Raw genomic sequence first — 21,044 nt, 5'->3', positions numbered from 1 at the left:
CCTCATTTCTCGATAATCTCATCTCCTGCCAATACCCCTGAATCACATAATCATTTCAATCCTTTAAATACTTCCAGGTGTTTTTGTTCTCGTGCCCCCTGATTGGAATATTCTTGTGTCTTTTTCATCCTTTGGACTTGGCAAAACGTCTTCCTCAAAGTGGCCTTCTGTCACCACACTATCTACAGGTCCCAAGTTATTCTCTGTTCCTGCACCCTATTCATCTTCTGCCTTCACAGCCCTTGCTACAGTTTGTGCTTATATATGATGTCATTCTCTCCCGTGAACAGCCTGGTAAATAAGTTGAATTTATACCTTAGTGGAAAATTTGCCTGCCTTTAATAGGAAATACATAAAAGCAGTCTAGAGCTTTTGTAGTGGTTCCTATGGGCATCAGAGATCCAGGCTACTCTTAGCCTTTTGCTTTACCAGCCTTAATGCAATTTGCATCTTCATTGTTGACTCATGGTTTAAGGTGACTGCTGGACCTCTAGCCATCACACATATATTCTGGAGAAGAAGAGGGGAAGGGCAAAAAGACTATACCTCCCAGTCAAGTCAGCTTTGTTTAAGGAGCTTTCCTAGAAGTACCCATAACACTTCTGCTCAGTCCTCACTGACTAGAACTTTATCACGTGGCTGTACTTTGTTTAAGGGGGAGGGAGGCAAGGAAATGTAGTTTTTATTTCAGGGAATTGTGTCCCCAGATAAATATCTAGGGTTTTGTGAATGTTGGAGAAGGGGAGTACGGATATTGGGTGGCAACCAACAGACTTCGCTGTATGGCTAGGTCAGAAATTGAAGATGGAATTCAGTAACCTGCCAGGGTACGTAAGACCTTCCTAGCTGATATATGATGGCTTGTTCATGGTGTTACTTTAACCTACCTCAAATGCCAGATACTTCTATCCTTTAGATTTCGAAATGAGCAATTTGTATCCCATCTCTTCTTAAAACAGGTTCAACAAGAAACCCAAGAGAGGGATCCAGTTTCTTCAGGAGCAGAGCATGCTGGGAACATCAGTTGAAGAGATTGCCCAATTTCTGCACCAGGAGGAGCGTCTCGATTCTGTAAGACTGGGAACTGAGCACTTGCACGTGGGTTCTATCAAGTGACACTAAGAACGTACCAGGTTTAACATAGAGATTGTCTGACCCTGAGTGCAGTGGCTATTGTCCACACCCCTGCTTATAGCAGCCCTACTCTTCCCTTTGGCCAGTGATGCAAAAAGCTCTTTGAAGGGAATAAACTAACCTCCTGACAAGTGGTTGCATATTTGGTGGCACAGTATCAGAGCTAGAAGTGTGCCTTCATTGCTAGAAACTGTTCTATCGGCCACTAACCTCCCTCCCTAGTATGCCCCATCAGTTCTCCCTTTTTAAGTCTCTTGTGCTTCCTCCTCCTCTGTGGCAGGACAGACTGACCTGGAATTATTGGGTGGGCGGACAGTTCAGGGAATCACCTAGCTTTTCTAGTAGTTTTTCTTGTCCTGAGTGTCTTGAACTGGGCACTATGCCTCTCCACTCTGACTGAAGTGTCTTTCGTTGTGCATACATATTTGACAATTTCTAGATGTAAGTGAATGTGTGTGTTTCAGACCCAAGTGGGTGATTTCCTGGGAGACAGCACGAGGTTCAACAAGGAGGTGATGTATGCCTATGTGGACCAACTTGACTTCTGTGAAAAGGAGTTTGTCTCAGCCCTGCGGACATTTCTAGAAGGTTTCCGCCTACCCGGGGAAGCCCAGAAGATTGATCGGTTAATGGAGAAGTTTGCCGCAAGATACATAGAGTGCAATCAGGGGTGAGCGTCATGTTTAAATCCCTTGTACATCATGTTTTTGCCTCCATCAGAACACTGATCTTAGTTTGGTTGGGGGTTGATTGTAATCTTTCTAAGTCTATGCCAAACAACTAAAGTTTTTGTTCACCATGTGCCAGACACTGTACTGAGGGATTATTTCATGTAAGAACTCAGAGCAACTATGTCCCCTTTTACAGACAATGAGATTGAGATCTGAGAGGCTAAGTAACTTGCCCACGCTATTAATTATGATAAGAGAGTATTATGGTTTGAGAGGAAGCACTTGGTCACCTCTTCCCTAATCAAAAATAACTCCCTGATTTAATATATGGGATAGATCTCAGGATTTTAGTTTTTCTTTAAGTACATACTGATGAGCAGGTTACAACAAATGGCTCTGTAACTAATAAAACCCATCTAAGTGTATGATTCCATGTTAGGGCTTTTTTTCATAGGTAGTTCATGTTTTTTGTAGAAAATAAAATTGAAAAGAGAACTGACCTTTATTATACACCTGCTATGTGTCAGCAAGACCATGAGTTTTAAATGTGTTACATTTAATTCATAGTAAGCCTGCGAACGGTATCCCCGTTTTACAGATGAGGAAACAGACTCTGGAACATTGAGCAACCTGTCCAGAATTAATCAGCTAGTAAATAGCAGAGCCAGGGTTGGATATGGGTTTGCCTAAATCAAAGCTCATGCTTTTTCCACTGAACATGAAGTTACTAGGATAAAAATGTCTGGATATACTGTGGAAATGATGTGGAATTGTTCAGTAGAAACATGTTGATAACATTTTGTCCCTTTAATCAAGTTGGTTTTCATATTAATTGATTCCAGTCCTCCACGGCAAGCTGTCCCCTGGTGGTGGCATGGTCAGCAAAGGGAGCATCTGCTCATTCTAACTAAATGGGTGCTAGAACTTCTGTGAAAACATAATTATATGTTATTTACTTTAAATATATAGGCATACTAAAAGTATTTGCTCACCTGTGTCTCTGTGTCACATTTGGATAATCTACAGTATTTCTAACTTTTTCATTATTAGTATATTTGTTACTGTAATCAGTGATCTTCAATGTTACTATTGCAATTATTTTGGGGAAGCACAAATAGCACCCATATAAGATTGTGAACTTAATAAATGTGTGTGTTCTGGCTGCTCTACCAACTGGCTGTTCTCTTGTCTCTCTCCTCTCCTTAGGCCTCTCTGTTCCCTGAGACACAACAATATTGAAATTAGTCCATTTAATAACCCTTCAGTGGCTTCTAAGTTTTCATGTGAAAAGAAGTGTCTCACCTCTCTCATATTAAACCAAAAGCTAGAAATAATTGTGAGGAAGGTATGTCAAAAGTTGAGATAGGCTGAAAACTAGGCCTCTTGCACCAAACAGTTAGCTAAGAAATTGCCACACCCACCCCAACCGTCAGCAACAACCATTCTGATCAGTTAGCAGCCATTGACATCTAGCAAAAAGATTACATCTCACTGCAGACTTGGACGATGGTTAGTATTTTTAGCAATGAAGTATTTTTAATTAAAGTATATACATGACATGCTACTGCATAATTAACAAATTACTATAGTGTAAATATAACTTTCATATGCACTTGGAAACCATGTGACTTACTTTATTGCAATGTTCACTTGATTGTGGTGGCCTGGAGCCAAACCTGTTATATCTCTGAGGTATGCCTGTATTTCCTTTGTGGACCTGGAGACCTTGTTCTGTTTCCCTTAATCAGAAAATATGTGGCCTAATTAAACTTCACATTAGAATGCAGACCTTTTGTGTGTTCTTCAGAATTTCTCCTTTTCCTATTGGGAGCAATTGGGCAGACCAGTTTTTTCTAGCTTTAGCCTCACCTATTATGAAACTATGCATCTACCAGTTTTTGTCCTTTTATCCTTGCATAAGACAAAAACAGTCAGACATCAGCATAATGTTTAGAACACACCAATAGTTCCTTTGTATTTCTGCTATTAAATATTACAGTGGGTAATGTAAACTGTAAACTGTTGATAACTGGACAGCAGTTTTAGTCAGCTTTCTACCCAGTGCCCAGCACAAAGTGCTTGCGGACAGTAAGAGGACCAGCCTGTGGTAAGCGAGACACTAAGGGTGCTACCTAGAAGAGGCCTCACTCTCAGGGTCTTACTCTGCAGGGTTGACACCCATGAGTGAGGGTGCTTTGCTTGTCTCAACCTGGAAGATACTTAGGGATCTTCTTATAAAACTGACTTGAAACTTTTATTCAAAGAAATCTAAAGCTGACACATATTCTGAACTACCTTTACACTCCGGACGTTAATTTTCCATCAGCGATGACGAAAGCATGAAAACTCTTACTCATTTGGCAACATGTGGAGAAATCCGCCTGCTTTCAGTGAAGCATGTCCCCAACAGCACTGGACTGTCCCAGTCTCATCTGTATGCTTGTTCTAACATCTGGAATCTTTTCTTCCAGGCAAACACTTTTTGCTAGTGCTGACACTGCGTACGTCCTAGCATATTCGATTATTATGCTAACTACAGACTTGCACAGCCCTCAGGTACAGTATGTTAATGACTTATATATTATGGTAGCTCAATCAGTAGCTTTATTTGGGCCATTGGATATTTTCTAAATGGTTTTTGAAATTTTTTTAAATTATAGGTAAAAAATAAAATGACAAAAGAACAGTATATTAAAATGAATCGGGGCATCAATGATAGTAAAGATCTACCAGAAGAATACCTCTCAAGCATCTATGAAGAGATAGAAGGCAAGAAAATTGCAATGAAAGAAACAAAGGAGCACACAATCGCAACCAAATCTACTAAGCAGAGTAAGGTCTAATGGCAAACTTTATATTCACTGCAATTTTCAAATGTGTCAGAATGCATGATTAAGCTCATTTTATGGATGATGGTATTAATTTGCATATATAGATAACTGAATAAGAGATGTGGTTAATTAATCTGAATTGCTCTCCAAAAATGTTCCTTAAAACTTGCTTTGATACAAGTGGTGATTTTGCTGACCTTGATTAGAATTCTGTTAGTTTTGGCACTTTTGAAGCTACCCATATCTTTGTTTGCGAGGCAGCAGAGTGTAGAGGTTTATAGTGCAGGCTCCAGAGCCACTCAAGTCGCAGCTGTACTACTTATTAGCTGTGTGACTCTGTGTAAGTTACTTAACACCTCTGTGCCTCATTGTATGATGATAATATTTCTAACAGACTCATAGGATGGTTGGGAGGATTTGTGAATTGGTTATTATAAATTTTTTGAAGCAGTGCCTGGCACTTAGCCAGCACTCAGTGAGTCTTAGTTCTTATTCTCTTATTTCTCTGTAGATGTAGCTAGTGAAAAGCAGCGACGGCTGCTGTACAATTTGGAAATGGAGCAAATGGCTAAAACAGCCAAAGCTCTGATGGAGGCTGTGAGCCACGCCAAAGCCCCATTTACGAGTGCCACTCACTTGGACCACGTCCGGCCAATGTTCAAAGTGAGTATCCTGAGAAGTTAGGATGCGGCTAACCCCAATTCTGGAGTTAACCAGCCGGAAGCTAACCAGCGAGTATATAATGGTGAAGAGATTGAGGAGAGGAAAGGCCAAGTCTGGGAATTGCTTTCTGAAGGTGAATCCTTTCTAGAAGCCCTATCATAGGCTCTGCAGTCAGAATGTCTGGGTTGAATCCTGTCTTTGCCATTTTTGTTTTTGTTGTTTTTTAATTGAATTTATTGGGATGACACTGATTAATAAAATTAAGACGGGTTTCAGGTGCACATACATTGTATTGTGTGTTCACCACCCCAAGTCAAGTCTCCATCCATCCTGTATCCACCACTATACTCTCTACTTCCCTTTACCCCAAGCCTTGGCCACTTTGTAGTTCTGTGACCTTGGTCAGTTACTCAGCCTCTCTCTATTCATCATCTATAAAATGGGGTCAAATACAGCGTTGCTGGTGAAATTTAATGAATTAATAATTATTTAGGCAAAAGAGACCGTTTTATTGTGATAGCTCATCTCAGTGGCCTCAGGATTCGTTTATCAGATGAGAATAGATGGAGGTACACCACCTTAACCTGAGGCCTCTCTATTTTTAAAATGTCTAAAAAAGAAACACGTTCTAATGCTACATAGTTGATCAATTCTAGATTTTTGTGAGCTTTTCTTTTCAGGAAGTTCACAAGAAAATTGGAGGATAGTAAAGTCTAAATAATTGAAATAGGGCTCTTTCAATTAATTAAGTTATGGGAGATAAGTTGCCTATAGGTTTTATTTTTGCATGCTAACCTCTGATTGCTAATGCTGCCTATTACACTGTGGGATCTCATTGATTAGTAATGTCTTTTGTGAGCACAGGTAGGCATAGAGGTGGCACACTAGCCACAGAGTTACCATCCTTTCTTTTGATCTGTACATGTAGTATATGGCATCTCTATAGTGATAGTTTTGACCACAGTTTAGGAGGAGCTGTTTTATATTGTAACTGGAATAGATTGAAATAAAAATAGCAGTGAATTTGGCACTCTGGCTATGCTCATAACTAACAGTATGGCCTGTAAGTGCTCTTTCCACTGAAATTCTAGACATTATTGAAACCTTCCTTCCTTGGTAGCTGGTGTGGACGCCGCTGTTGGCAGCCTACAGCATTGGACTGCAGAACTGTGATGACACTGAAGTGGCCTCCCTGTGCTTGGAGGGTATCCGCTGTGCAATCCGGATCGCCTGCATCTTTGGAATGCAGGTGGGTGTAAGTTAACAAAGTTCCAGAGATGCTGGTAGGCTGTGTTCTTTTAGATTTGGCAAAACCTAGAAACTATCAGGCATTTAAAATCTCAGCAAACTCCTTACTTGTGCCCACTGAGAAGCAGCCCACAGATTTGTGCTAGCAACTGCCTCATTGGAAGGGGAAAATGGAGGTTTTGGTTAATAGTCTCTTAAAAGGTTTTACAGTTGAAAAACTTTCTTTGAAAGTTCAAGCTACTTGATTGGATTTGGTCTGCCTAACTTGCCTTCCCTGGTGCTTAAAATCAGCTTTTATTATAATTCCCTCATTTCCAGATCTTCTCTGGGGGGAGCAAATAGTTCATTAGGAAATGAATATGTCTATAAACTTTTTGAATCTTGGAAAGTTCTAGCAAATAAAATTAATTTTTAAACTGTCATGAAATGAGGACATTGTCAATCCCATTCATTTTCTAAGTCAATAAGAATTTGCATCCATTTATTTGGAAAAACTCAATCTTCTATTCCCATTTATTTTACAGTTAAACATTTTCTTTTGTACGAAGACCATAGGCTTTGTCATCAGGCAATCTGGGTTTCAATACCCAGCTCTGCTATTTCTCTAGCCATGTGACATTGGCCCAGCTAACTTCTCTCTAAGATACTTTGTATTTCCTCATTTGTAAACTTGAAAAAAAATAGGCCTACCTTGCAGGATTGTTACAGATCCCAGAATTTATGGATAATGTTAGCATTCAGCAGATTCCTCCTCTGCTCCCTCCAAAGGGAATAGAACAGGAACATAAGTTTGAGGTCATTTGAAAAGGAAAGGGCTAGTTCTCAAACATGTGGTGTGTGGGAGCCTCAGTGGGATGTTATGACAGTAGGAGAACACCAGCGTGGAATAGCTGGCATGTTAGTGTGCATGGAGCCTGTGGTGTGTGCAGGTATCAGAGAAGCCCAGTGCACCAGCCCCATAGATATGAAGACGGTCATGCTCAGGGTGGAATGTCAATGTTCTCTCTGGTCTTCCATTACAGCTGGAACGAGATGCCTACGTTCAGGCTCTTGCTCGCTTCTCCCTGCTGACAGCCAGCTCCAGCATCACAGAAATGAAGCAGAAAAACATTGACACCATAAAGACGCTTATCACAGTGGCTCACACTGATGGCAACTACCTCGGGAATTCCTGGCACGAGGTGTGTGTCTCTCTGAAAGCCTGGTAATGGCCTTTTTTTAGTTCAGGTGACTACCGCATTCCTTCTATTCAGTGTCAGTTTCTCTTTGGTCACTTTCAGTTTTCTCGAAGTCGGGCCTAATTTTAACTCTAGGTTTTCTCTTATCCACAAATACATCATATATCTAAAGGTCAGTCTCTGGGGCTGTGGTGAGGGAAATGGTTTTGTGCAGATGCACCACCTCATGAGGTGATCTTACACCCCGGGGTCAATGTCCTCACAGAGTGCACTGCTATTGTAACAGCTTTGCTCCACATTAATGCCACTTTCCCCCAGTCCTTACACATCTCTGGGAGTTCTCACTGTCACGAGTAGATTTAGGACAAAGCTAGGAGCCTGATTTATCTCCCAATTCTTTCTTTTAAAAAATGGTCAGCATTTACAGTGAGCCATTAGGAAAATCGCTAGTGGGTTCACATTTTCATTTAACTAAACAATATTCCAACATTCTCACATAATTATGTGTACAAGTGTGCTTGAAAAGTTATCGAAACTTTAGTTCTAAGGAAAAGATTGAAGTAAAAACAGCCTAAATGTTCCAACAATGAGAGATTGCTCTTTTTTAAAAAGTGTGGTACACCAGTTCTTTTCTGTGACTTAGCCATTTAAAATGATGTTGCGGAAAGGAGAGACAACCAGACATCATGCACTCTCTGGTCACATTTGCCTAAAACTCAAACTTAAATCAATTTGAGCCTCTACTGCAGTTTACAGGAAATACAGGATATAGAGAAGCACAGTATTGTTAGTTATTATCTTGATCATCATGGCACAGACCTTTGTCCATTTTCACCCATCCTTTCCTTTCGCTATACAACTCTGCAGTATTTCATGTTAGAAAAGATGGAGGATGGGTGTTTTGCTTTTCATAAGTTGGGTGCTTTTTTAAAAAAATAATTTCCTGCCCTGGCTGGGTAGCTCAGTTGGTTAGAGTGTTATCCCGATGTGCCAGGGTTGTGGGTTCAATCCTCGATCCCCAGACAGCACACGAGCAAGAAACAACTAATGATAGGTGGAACAGCAAATTAATGTTTCTCTATTTCTCTCTCTCCCTCCCCCTCACCCCGCCTTCCTCTTTCTCTTTAAAGAAAAAGTCAATTAAAAAATAATTTCCTGTCTTCTGAGGTGTCTTAATAACTACCTAGTGAATTAATGAATAGCTGCTTTCTCTCCTACAACTTATTTTTTTAACCTGGGAGGTATGATCTATGTGGAGTTTCTACTGGTTGCCAAGCATTTGCAGCACTGGAAATATTAAAAATGAATTAACCGCCTATTTAATGGTCAGAAACCTTGAGAAATCAGGTTAGAGCCAATAAATTTTTGGCCACAAGTATTCACATGCTTGAGATTCCAGCTCTCCCCAGCTTCTGGAAAAGGGAGTCGGTAGGCATTAATAGTTTACTAGTAATAATTTATAGTGTGCTGTGTGGACCAACCAGGGAATGGCTTTCTTTGGTAGAATTAAGTACCTTTCTCAGTCAAGAGGAAGACAGTTTATAAGTAAAGATACTCAGCAGTGCTCAGTGGTATAGTGGAGCCCTGCCATCTGGGATTGGGTTGTAAGATCAGTATGAAAGGCAATCTCAGCTTTAGTCAGAAGTTCCCTTGAACATCCTTAGGAGGGCTTTATCTGGAGATCTATGCTCCATCTTCCAGTGAGTTTCATGAGGCTAGCTTTCCTTCCAGGAGAAGCTGAAACTAATTTGTTTCTTTAGGTAAGCTCCAGGTGAGAGAGGCTTGTGGGAAGGTATGTGATCTCAAGCACCAGAACCACCCGCAGGGCTGGAAGATACTCTTCTCCCACTGCACGTCCATTCTAGGACACATGCTCATTCATTCAGTTAACCAAGTAATAGTTGCCAACTATTTTTTAAGTGCTGGGTATTCAGCAGTGAACAAGACAGAGTTAATGCCCTTTTGGCACTTAAGACAGCGAACAAACAAATAATTACATGGTATAATGTTAAAAAGTGTGTGACCAGGGGAGGGTGTGTGATCTTGGGGTGGTCAAGGTGGGTGTCTCTGAGGACACAGGCCTAAGCTGAGAATCTAAGGAGTGAGCCAAGGGGAAGAGTATAATGAACATGTTCCAGGCATAAGAAACAGCAAGTGCAAAAAGACCCTGATGTAGGACTAGATATGTCAAGCTAAAGGAACAGCTGGGAGGCTAGTGTGTTATTTAGAGAAGAAAGGAGGTGGGGTGGCTAAGTCAGAATAGATGGTGCACTTATTGAGTAGCATGGTGGATGGAATCTCCTTCTCTAGGCAAATACCTTTTTTTCTCTCTTGAGCATTTAATAAATTTGCATAAACATTTATATCACATAACTGTTGTACCAGCTTTTTTTTTTTTTTCCTTCCTCAGAAAGGAAAGGAGAAGTATAGAGAGCTAGAAACATCAATGAGAGAGAAACATCTATCAGCTGCCTCTTGCATGCCTCCTACTGGGGATGTGTCCACAACCAAGGTACATGCCCTTGACCGGAGTTGAACCCGGGACCTTTCAGTCCACAGGCAGACGTCCTATCCACTGAGCCAAACCAGTCAGGGGTGTTGTACCAGCTTTTATTTTGCTCTTTCCCTTTTTAATAATTTGTTGTTTTTTATGTGAAACCTGTTGTCCAGACCTACATTCTGGGACTAGGAAAGCCCCCTTAATGCCCTCAGATTTTATTCTCACCTGAAAAGCTGTGTGTTTCATAGGACTCTTTAATGACTAATTTAAGATCACGCTAATTTAGGCTATAAAATAGGACCTCATTTCTTCATGCCTTCTTTTCATTAGATCTTGAAGTGTATCAGCCAACTAGAGCTTGCTCAGCTGATAGGAACCGGTGTGAAGACCCGCTACCTGTCTGGGGCTGGGCGTGAAAGAGAGGGGAGCCTGAAGGGCCACACGTTGGTGGGAGAAGAGTTCATGGGCCTTGGTCTTGGTAAGACTCCAGGCCCCACAGCTGGCCTCACGGACTCTCAAGTTAACCGGGGTGAAACCCTGCTTGTCTCATCAGGACTGTCTCATAAACCGTCTCTTCCTTCTGTGCCAGCTGACAGTATGTTTACTAATGCAAGTGCTGCTCCAGCAGTCTTAGTTGTCATGAAACTGTCGAGTAATGCCAATTTTATCAAAATCAGCAGGGTGCATCACTTTTCTCTATAGACATAAAACTATACTAGTACTGGGAGGAAAGCCACTTGCTTTAGAAAGGCTACAGCTTTGGTACCTCCTATGAGAGGAGTGGGTATGTGTATCTCTAGATTTTAAAAGGTGGAGTCGACCTCTCTTCTGTGTTCATTTGGGGAGCTTTTTCAAATGGTATTCTTATGAAAGTAGAATTATTTCTGGCTATATGTTGGATTGAGAGGCTCTTATCAGTGATATACTGGCAACACAGTAATATTAGGGCAAACAGATATGCCAGGCCACATTCTAAGCTGTCAGTGAGACTGGGACTATTATCCCCAGTTTGTAAATGAGGAAAGTTGAGGTACAGGGGATGAAGGGAGATATAAAGCCACCCTGCAAACAAGTGGCAGAGGTAATTTTCAAAACCAAACCATCTGATTGCAGAAAGCAAGCTCCTAGGTCCCACAAACAGTGGTTAGAATAGTACAAAGTAGCAGTACTCTATGAAAATGGAGGGTTGTAATGGTACCTACTTCTTAGGGTGCATGTGAGGGTGACTGGAGTGAAATCCTGGAACATTATACTGAACATTCAGCAGGTGTAAGTCATTACATATTATAGAAGCTCTGGGTTAGTGTACATTAATTCAAATTTATTTCCTTAATATAGGCATGTAATATAAAAATGTAAAACACTATGAAGAGAGATGATTAATACAAACAAGGGAAAGTATAAGAATTCATTTTAAAAGCCAAACCCCAAAATCTAAGTTTCATTTTACTCCACCATCAGTTGAGGATTTTTTGCCTGCAAACCATTCTCATTTGTGTCTTTTGTCTGCATGTTGATACGGTGTTCTGAATACTTGACTGTTTTGGAAGGACTGTTGGTTTTGCGCATTGTGTTTCAGGTAATTTGGTGAGTGGTGGAGTGGATAAAAGACAGATGGCCAGTTTCCAGGAATCGGTTGGGGAGACCAGCTCCCAGAGTGTGGTCGTGGCTGTAGACAGGTACTGTAATGACTTCTCTCCAGTGAAGCTGGATCACCCAGGGGCTTGGAATGCTCTGTGTCAGCAATTTTCCACCTTGTATATCTTACGGCACATATAAACCAATTACTAAAGTTCTGTGGCCACCAAAAAAATCTATTCGTTGCAGATCTGACAAAAAAAAAAAAAGTAAAATATTTTGATTCATTTACACCAGATGGCTTTTGTTGTGTTGGCTGTCATTTTTATTTGACAATCTAAGGGAAAAAGAGGTCAGTGTCCCTAACTAAATAGGTAGTTCATGTTTTAAAAACTCTTAGTGCACAGCAGTTGAAAGTCGCTGCTCTATATAGTTACTAGGTGAATGACTCCTAGTTTGTTTGTTGTCAATATTGTCGGTTCCAAATCACTCAAACTAAGAACTGTTCAAAGTGGCAAACGTGGTCCATAACTCATAGCCTTCACATTCATTTTGATTTTGACCTTGAATTCCATCATGACCTTTTAAAAAAATTACAACTTTAACTTTGTGACCAAATTGTGTCAAGTTAAAACTGCCATAATGTTCACAATTCATTAAGCCATCTTTCTTGAATAAACATTTTTATAAGCCTTTTGTAATTCCAAAGTTCAGTTCTGAAAATGTTGATTTTGGTAATTTTTTGCCAGTTTTTTATTGCTGTCATAGAAGAGCAGCTTTTTGGAAGTCCTCACTCAGCCACTCCCACTGTGGTGTCATCACATGCTAATTTGTTTTAACTCTTCCCCTCTCCTTTTGGTGTGTCACTTTGTCAGTATAGGCATTTCTGTTCTGTACCTCTGATGCCTCAGCATTTATTTTAAATTTTTTTAAATTGATTTTTTACAGAGAGGAAGGGAGAGAGATAGAGAGCTAGAAACGTCAATGAGAGAGGAACACCAACCAGCTGCCTCCTGCACACCCCCTATCGGGGATGTGCCCGCAACCAACGTACATGCCCCCGACCGGAGTCGAACCTGGGACCCTCCAGTCCGCAGACCGACGCTCTACCACTGAGCCAAACCGGTTTCGGCCTCAGCATTTATTTTAAAATGGAGATACCAGACCTGAAATGTTTCCTTTCTCCCTTTTCTAAGATTGTTTGAGATTGAAACTTGGGCTTTCAAATCTAATTTTCATTTTATTATGTCTGGAATTACCTTCCTAGAATTTTTACCGGATCTACTCGACTGGATGGAAATGCAATAGGTATGTATGTGACTCCTCTGTGATAACTCAGACGCCTCGTGTTGTGACCGTCTGACCGTTACTAACGAGGCCTCGCATGTGTTGTTGGGTCTGGCCTGTAGTTGATTTTGTCCGCTGGCTGTGTGCTGTGTCCATGGACGAGCTGGCTTCCCCCCATCATCCCCGCATGTTCAGCTTACAGAAGATTGTGGAGATATCATACTACAACATGAATCGGATCCGACTGCAGTGGTCCCGAATATGGCAAGTGATCGGAGATCACTTCAATAAGGTAACTCTTCAGATTTCAAAACTACTCCATCGCTGTCCAAAACAACAGGCAATTAAATTTTAGAAAGAAGTGATGAGAGTTTAGGTGCCTATCACTCATTTTCCCTGTGGAGTCAAGGACAGCTCAGTAGGACCCATAGCATACTTACATATTGATAGAACTTAAAGAGAATGAATTAAGAATTCAGGCTGTGCAAAGTCTTAATATCCCATAGGCTAACATGACAAAGGATAGTCACTCAACAAACATAATGGTATTTGAAAACATTATGAAATCCTAAAGTGCTTTCTGAAAAGTTTATGTTCCATGTAGTTTCACTATTAAATGTCACTTCCATTCTATTCTAACTTCATTGTCACCACTTTTCTGAAACTGACAACTACTGAGAGAGAGCCAGACTAAACTTTCTCTCCACAAGAGGTTTCATTATATACATGCACTTTGGTCAATATAGGTAGACACATGCACACCTATATTGACCAAAGAAAAAGAAATCAGAAGAATATGTATTACATGTGTATGTATGTACTTGTGATGCTAATTGCTTCATAAGGGAAAAATAACAGCTTAATAACACTGTTCCCTACCAAAGCACACTTTACAATTTACAAAAAATTTCTCAGGTCTGGAGATATAATAATACAGTTATAATACAGATGCTTAAAAATAGTAAAAAACAAAACAAACAAAAAAAACACAACAATTTACCCAAAAGAGAATCACTCTCTACACTGAATAGAAGAAAAATCTTAAAAGAGCCGAGACCGGTTTGGCTCAATGGATAGAGCGTCAGCTTGGGGACTGAAGGGACCCGGGTTCGATTCCGGTCAAGGGCATGTACCTTGGTTGCGGGCATATCCCCTGTAGGGGGTGTGCAAGAGGCAACTGATCGATGACTCTCTCTCATCGATGTTTCTAACTCTCTATCTCTCTCTATTCCTCTCTGTAAAAAATCAATAAAATATTTTTAAAAAAATCGTAAAAAGAAGTTGTCTGCCATTGAATATAGAAGGAGCAATAGAGTGCCAATAAATAATTTGTAGCATCTGCTGATTTCTATGGTGCTCCCTCCCTTTTCCCGCAACCAATTTGAGGTTAGGAATAAGATGCCACTAAATGTGTAGACTAAGGAAGAGTTGGGCACTGCTGGCTCTCATGGGCAGCTGCTCCCGGACCCTACAGAAATAAGGCATTGTCAGGTGTAGTCTAACTTGGAACATCAACTAATCAAAGTTCGTGTTTACTTTGTGTCCTTATTAGCTCCAAGTAGGGTACCTCACAACATCTGTTTAACAAACTGCCTGAGTGCCTATACCAGGCTGTGGACAGGTGAGGTCCCTGCCCTCAGAGAGTTCACCCACATGGTAAAGGGTCAGGTGACACAGTATGTCAGTCTTCTCTGCAAGTGACCTTTCATCTGAACTCTCAGTGAGGAAACAGCTATAAGAGCAACTGTTTGCTGAGTGAATGGTGACACTGTCATTCTTCTAAAGTCAGCTGGTTCAGCAACCATCTTTCCCACTGTTCGAGTAAATGAATGCTTAGTGCACCAGTTGACATGATTGACGTGAACTTTCTGGAAGTCTAGGTTTCATGTTCTTTTGTCAATTTTACAAGTTCCCTTTCCGACCTGCAATTCTGTTGTCAATACTCTACATGCCAGTTCTCAGTTACCACTGGGTCACTTCTGGGCAAGCTTGGGACGTGGCAGGTAGTACTTAGACATTTCATGGCTGTCAACTTCATTCTATCTAATCGGTGCCATTAAGCACAAAGTTTGGAAAATTCATTTGCTCGCCCTGGGGCTTTTTTTTTTTCTTCTTCACGACCTCAAAACCATGTCTGCTTTCCCTTGGGAATTGGAGCACCTGAGAATCTCGAGGCTTGAAGAAATGGACGGCTAAGTACAGCTGTAACTTAGCTCTGGAGATTCTAGCAGAGCCATTGGGACAATCACATGTTTCTTTTCTTCTAAACGAGGGCACATGTGTGTCTTGGGTTATGCAAAGTTGCACAATAAGCCTGGTGTATATTTCTGAAACAGGAATTCCTGAATTCTCCTGAATTTTTAGGATTGGTTATATTTTTTATTAGTCTCTAATTACATAAACATTACATGAACATCTTTTTTTTTTTTTTTAATATATTTTATTGATTTTTTACAGAGAGGAAGGGAGAGAGATAGAGAGCTAGAAACATCGATGAGAGAGAAACATCGACCAGCTGCCTCCTGCACACCCCCTGCCATGAGACCAGCTGCCTCTTGCACACCCCCCACCGGGGATGTGCCCTCAGCCAATGTACATGCTCCCGACCGGAATCGAACCTGGGACTCTTCAGTCCTCTACCACTGAGCTAAACCGGTTTCGGCTACATGAACATCTTTTAAAAAATTATAGCTAAAAACATCTTTGACCATCACCACCCCAACAGGACAGCCCCTAAAACTAGTTGTTCTTATCAGTTTGATAAATATCTTTCCAGACACTTTTCTATACACATGCATATGTTGATACTCATAGAAATATAGATAATATTGGTTTGTTTTGCTTTTTTTTAAAAACAACTAGTATTACACATATTTTGTAATTTGCTCCTTAATTATGCTACAATATATGAGTTTATTCTTTTTAATTGTAGTAAAACATACATAACAGAATTTTCCATTTTAACCATTTGTAAATGTAGAATTCAGAAGTGTTAAGTACATTCATTGTGGTGATCTCCTGCGTTCTTTTCATCTTGCAAAACTGAAACTCTGTACCCATTAAGCAACGACCCCCATTCCTTCCTCTCCCCAGCCCTTTGGGAACTACTTTCTCCTTTCTGTCTGTGAATTTGATGAGCCTGGGTACGTATATAAATGGAATCATGCAGTATTTGTTCTTTTGTATCTCACTTATTTCACTTGGTATAACATCCTCAGGGATCATCTATGTTGTAGCCTTTGACAGAATTTCCTTCTTTTTTGAGGCTGGATTTATTCTTTCTTTTTAATTGCCAATGTTATTCCATGTGAACATATCATGTAGTAATTTTCCTATTGATCTTTTTTTTTTTTATTGCAAATAATAATGATTTTTGTTAGAATTCAAACATTTTCCGGTCAGACATGTGTCAGTGAAGTTTCTCACTTGGAATAGGCTCCTGTATGCGGTTCAGATCCTTTGTCAGGAGTTCTGGTGAGAAATATCCCCTTGCTCTGCTGTTAGGGTTTCTTCTTGAGGGAGAAGTTTACACCCATAACTTCAGTCCCTAAAAGTAGGTAACCCACAGACAAGTCTAATGTTTGGGAATTGAAAGCCTCACTATTTCTACTGAATTTTCTGAGGCTGACGATACTTATTTGTAATGTTTTGCTTTAGGCGGCAGACGTGGGCAGTATGAAAAGGTTTTACAGAGACTTCTAGGTCTTCTGACCTGTCATGCATGTTTGTATCAAGTTAAATAGCACATGTAGAATTGTTTAATGGGTATAATTTCAATTTTGCAAGATGAAGAGAATGCTGGTAGTACAGTAATGTGAATGTCTTTAACTACTAAACTGCACTTAAAAACGGTTAAGATGATATATTTTGTGTTATGTGTATTTTGCCACAATTTTTAACAAATTGGCACATTTTAAAAGAATTTGTAACTAAATGTACATTACTTTCACCATTAAACTTAACTAAAATTGTACAAGTCAAATGCTAAATAATCATTTTTTCTCTCCTTCAGTGTGTTTTCCCAGAGCATTTGTTTTAAAGGCAGGACGTCCATTTTTGAGGTTCAGAACCCCCCATCAACAATTGTTTCACTGTGCCTATTTCACCTCACTTCCTGTTGTGCTCAGGTTGGCTGTAACCCTAATGAAGATGTCGCTATCTTTGCTGTTGACTCATTAAGGCAACTTTCCATGAAGTTTCTTGAGAAGGGAGAATTAGCCAACTTCCGTTTCCAGAAAGATTTTTTGAGACCCTTTGAGCATATCATGAAGAAAAACAGGTATGTGCTTTGTTCTGAAAGAGCTTTGGTCAAATTCCCCACTGGGCCCAGCCAGTGAGGCTTAGTGGTTGAGCATCGACCCATTAACCCAGAGTTCCCCGGTTCAATTCCCACCAGGTTATAGGCTCAATATCCCTCACTTTCATCTCTCTCTAAAAAAAAGAAAATCAGAAATTGGAGAATCCAAGATGGCTGCTCGGGTAGGCCACTAGCCGCAGCCGCACACAACAATTTCAATAAAATACAACTAAAATATAAAATGGACATTACCCAGAACTACAGGAAAGTCGACTGACTGGAAATTCTACAACAAGAAGCAAGGAGAAAACCAGAAGGAAGCGCGGAGGAGCTGTAAAAGCCCAAGGTACGGAGACACGCGGCACGTGCAGAGAGGACAGAGCCGGAGAGGAGGGAGGCTGAGTGCCTGGCTGGCGTTCCCTAGCGGGAAAGAGATAAACGCTCCGACTGTGCTGGGCCCCATTTCTGACTGCTCTGAACCCCAGTTCTAGGCCAGACCCTGGGGACCCAGGCTCATCCATAGGGAGCTGGGCTGTAAGGCGGAACCCCGGGGAGCAGCGAAAGGAGGTCCCAGAGGCACGCACATTGCGCGCAGAGAAGGGCCGGCCGGCTGTGCCGCAGGATTGCCCCGGTGGGAAGGAGACAGGGGCTCCAGACTGCTCTGAACGCCACCTCCAATCCCACCACCAACTGAACTGAACCCCAATACCGAACTCATTGGGGGAGAGCATAGACAGTTTGGCAGCAGGCGAAAATCGAGGGCACCTTTCTCTCAGAGGCGCTTGCAACAAGTACTGAAGGACCCTGAGTCTCAGGAGTCGCATAGGGCGGGGCTGACGGAAGCCAAGGCTGTAGGCTCCACCCTGAAACCCTGCCCCATCAGGAAAGCTGCCTGCAAAAATGCCTAAACCAAATAGATCACAAACGAAAGAAATGGAGGACAAAAAGCGACTGGATATAGAGTTCAAAACCACACTTATAAGGTTTTTTCAAGAGTTTACTAGAAAAGGCCGATAAAATAAATGAGACCTATGAGGATATGAAAAGGGATCAACAAGAAATAAAGAATACATTGTCTGAAATAAAAAATATTATACAGAGTCCTAAAAACAGAATAGAAGATCGCAAGAATCAAGTCAAAGATTTGGAACATAAAGAGCCAGAAGACACTCCTCTGCAGATGCTAGAAGGCAAGAGAATCCAGAAAATTGAAGATGATGTAAGAAACCTCTGGGACAACTTCAAACGATCCAACATCAGAATTATGGGGGTCCCAGAAGATGAGAGAGAGCAAGATATTGAAAACATACTGAAAGAAATAGTGACAGAAAACTTCCCCCACCTGGTGAAAGAATTGGACTTACAAGTCCAGGAAGCACACAGAACTCCAAATAAAAGGAATCCAAAGAGGACCACACCAAGACAAATCAGAATTAAGATTCCAAGAGCAAAAGACAAAGAGAGAATATTAAAAGCAGCAAGAGCTAAGCAGGTAGTTACCTATAAAGGAGCACCTATACGATTGTCAGCTGATTTCTCAACAGAAACCATGCAGGCCAGACGGGAATGGCAAGAAATATTCAAGGTGATGAATAGTAAGAACCTACAGCCAAAGATAATCTATCCAGCAAAGCTATCACTCAGATTCGAAGGTCAGATAAAGAGCTTCACTAATAAAAAAAAGCTAAAGGAGTTCATCACCACCAAACCAGAATTATATGAATTGCTGAAGGGGGTTCTTTCAGAAGAGAAAGTAAATAAAGATAAAAATTATGAACAACAAATACGTAACTATCAACAAGTGAATCTAAAAACCAAGGAAACTAAAAAAAAAATCTGATGAACAATATTAACTGTTGAATATAATAGAATCAGAGGTATGGAAGGGGAGTGAACTGATGTTTCTTGGGGAAAAGGGGAGAGGGGGATGTGGGAAGAGACTGAACATAAACTGTGCACCTATGGATGAGGACAATGGGGGGTGGGGAAAGGGCAGAGGGTGGGGTGAGAAGGAGGGGGAAAGGAACATTTGTAATAATATGAACAATAAAAATTTATAAAAAGAAAAAGAAAAAGAAAATCAGTAAAAACATATATTTTTTTTAATTTCCCTATTGACCCCCTAAAAAGAACCCTACCACTAACCACACAGTTTTTTTCTTCTTGATGGTGGAAGCAAATAAAATGAACAGACTCTGATTCACATCTATTGTCTCTAAGTAAATCACACTGCAATCGGTGTGTAACTTTTCCCAAAGGACACATTACACTACTGCACATAGTAATAATGTGTCACACATCTTTTTGAGGCTGCTGGGGGCGGGGGGGGGGGGGGGTGTTGAGGGGGGTATTGCGGGGTAGAGAAAGAGTCATTGCTGAAGCAGCCTCCAGCAAGGTCAAGGATTATGTGACTCAGCATTTGTGCCCCAGGAAAGTGATAAAGAGGTCAAGGCAGCTACTAGCCCTTCGAAGCAGTCACCCTTTTCATTCATTCACTTGGCTTTATGGAGGCCTGCCATCTCCTAGGTACTATTCTAAGTGCCAAGCATCCAGCAATAATGAAAACAGTCAAAAATTTATATTTTCATTTGGCCCTGATTCAATAATCATGGCAACTGGATGATAGGTATACAGTATTCATTACTCCATCCTCTCTATTTACATATATGTTTAAAGTTTTTCATAATAAAATTAAAAAACAAGTTCTTGTTTATATTCCAGTGTGATAGATAAGTAAATGTTCAATAAATCATTGGTAATTACTCTAAAAAACATTAAGGGGCTAGGGATAGAAACACTCTTTATACGGAACAATCATAACCCAGTTGTTATCAAGACTCAGGTTCTTTCTATTTCTTTGTTTGGCCATCCACAAGGTCACTTTCATCCTTGAGCCTATTGTTTGTCATTGCTGGACTGAGGCTCTAGCTCCAGCCATCATGCTGCTGTTCAGAGTGAAAATAAGAGAAAAGGGGGCAGAACCTGCCATGTGTATTCCTTTTAAGACAAGCTAAACCTTCCCAGAAACCTCTTCTCCCTGATGCCATACATTTTTTTCTGACATCTAATTAGAGTAATTATGTAGCTCCTCTAGCTGCAAGGGAGGCTGGGAAATTGGAGTCCTGGCACATGCAACAAGATTTCCATGTCTCATATCATTTATGATCTGTTTCCTGAAGTTGGGCATGTTGCTGCCTGCAGTGAGAGTTCTGTTGTAAGGAAGTGGGAGGGTAGTTTCTGGGTAGGCACTAACTGTCTCTAATTTTTTTCTTGTATTTGTGTAAGAGTTTATTTGAGGCAAACTGCCGACATATGCTGGAGAGCAAGATCTCAAAGATCCAGAGAATAATAGTTTTGCGGCTTTTTTATGGATGTGATATTAAAGAGGAAACATAAAGGACAATTACATGGAAATGGGGAAAAACAAGGCAGAGATTGGATTACAAGATAGTTAACAAGATTATGTGGTCTGTTATTTCAAAGGTGTGTTAACCTAGATGCACAGAAACTATGGACAGGTCTTGCCTGGGGCATGACTACTCACCATGACTTGCCCAATTAGGAATTCATGATTTTTTTTTTTTTTTCCCCAGAGTTGATAATAAGTCAATCAAAATGATACATTCATGACCAAGCTTTGGTCAAATATTGTCTCTA

At 40.7% G+C, this 21,044-nt stretch overlaps 1 protein-coding gene across 1 annotated transcript in view; it reads left to right on the top strand.

The window, feature by feature from the left end:
* The window catches only part of ARFGEF2 (ARF guanine nucleotide exchange factor 2), an 85,453-nt gene that overhangs the window by 39,738 nt on the left and 24,671 nt on the right, over nt 1-21,044 (top strand). Inside the window, exons 15-26 of the mRNA XM_084886926.1 lie at nt 960-1,071; nt 1,599-1,804; nt 4,277-4,361; nt 4,466-4,637; nt 5,148-5,299; nt 6,420-6,548; nt 7,570-7,728; nt 10,556-10,703; nt 11,805-11,904; nt 13,071-13,111; nt 13,213-13,382; nt 17,218-17,369. Of these exons, the coding sequence (XP_084743052.1) occupies nt 960-1,071; nt 1,599-1,804; nt 4,277-4,361; nt 4,466-4,637; nt 5,148-5,299; nt 6,420-6,548; nt 7,570-7,728; nt 10,556-10,703; nt 11,805-11,904; nt 13,071-13,111; nt 13,213-13,382; nt 17,218-17,369 (1,626 nt within the window). The remainder of the gene's footprint in view (nt 1-959; nt 1,072-1,598; nt 1,805-4,276; nt 4,362-4,465; nt 4,638-5,147; nt 5,300-6,419; nt 6,549-7,569; nt 7,729-10,555; nt 10,704-11,804; nt 11,905-13,070; nt 13,112-13,212; nt 13,383-17,217; nt 17,370-21,044) is intronic.

Source organism: Pipistrellus hanaki, assembly GCF_964339955.1.
Source record: "Pipistrellus hanaki genome assembly, chromosome: 6".
Lineage (NCBI taxonomy): Eukaryota > Metazoa > Chordata > Mammalia > Chiroptera > Vespertilionidae > Pipistrellus > Pipistrellus hanaki.
Note: the sequence above shows the minus strand (reverse complement) of the source record. Positions and strands in the feature narration are given on the sequence as shown.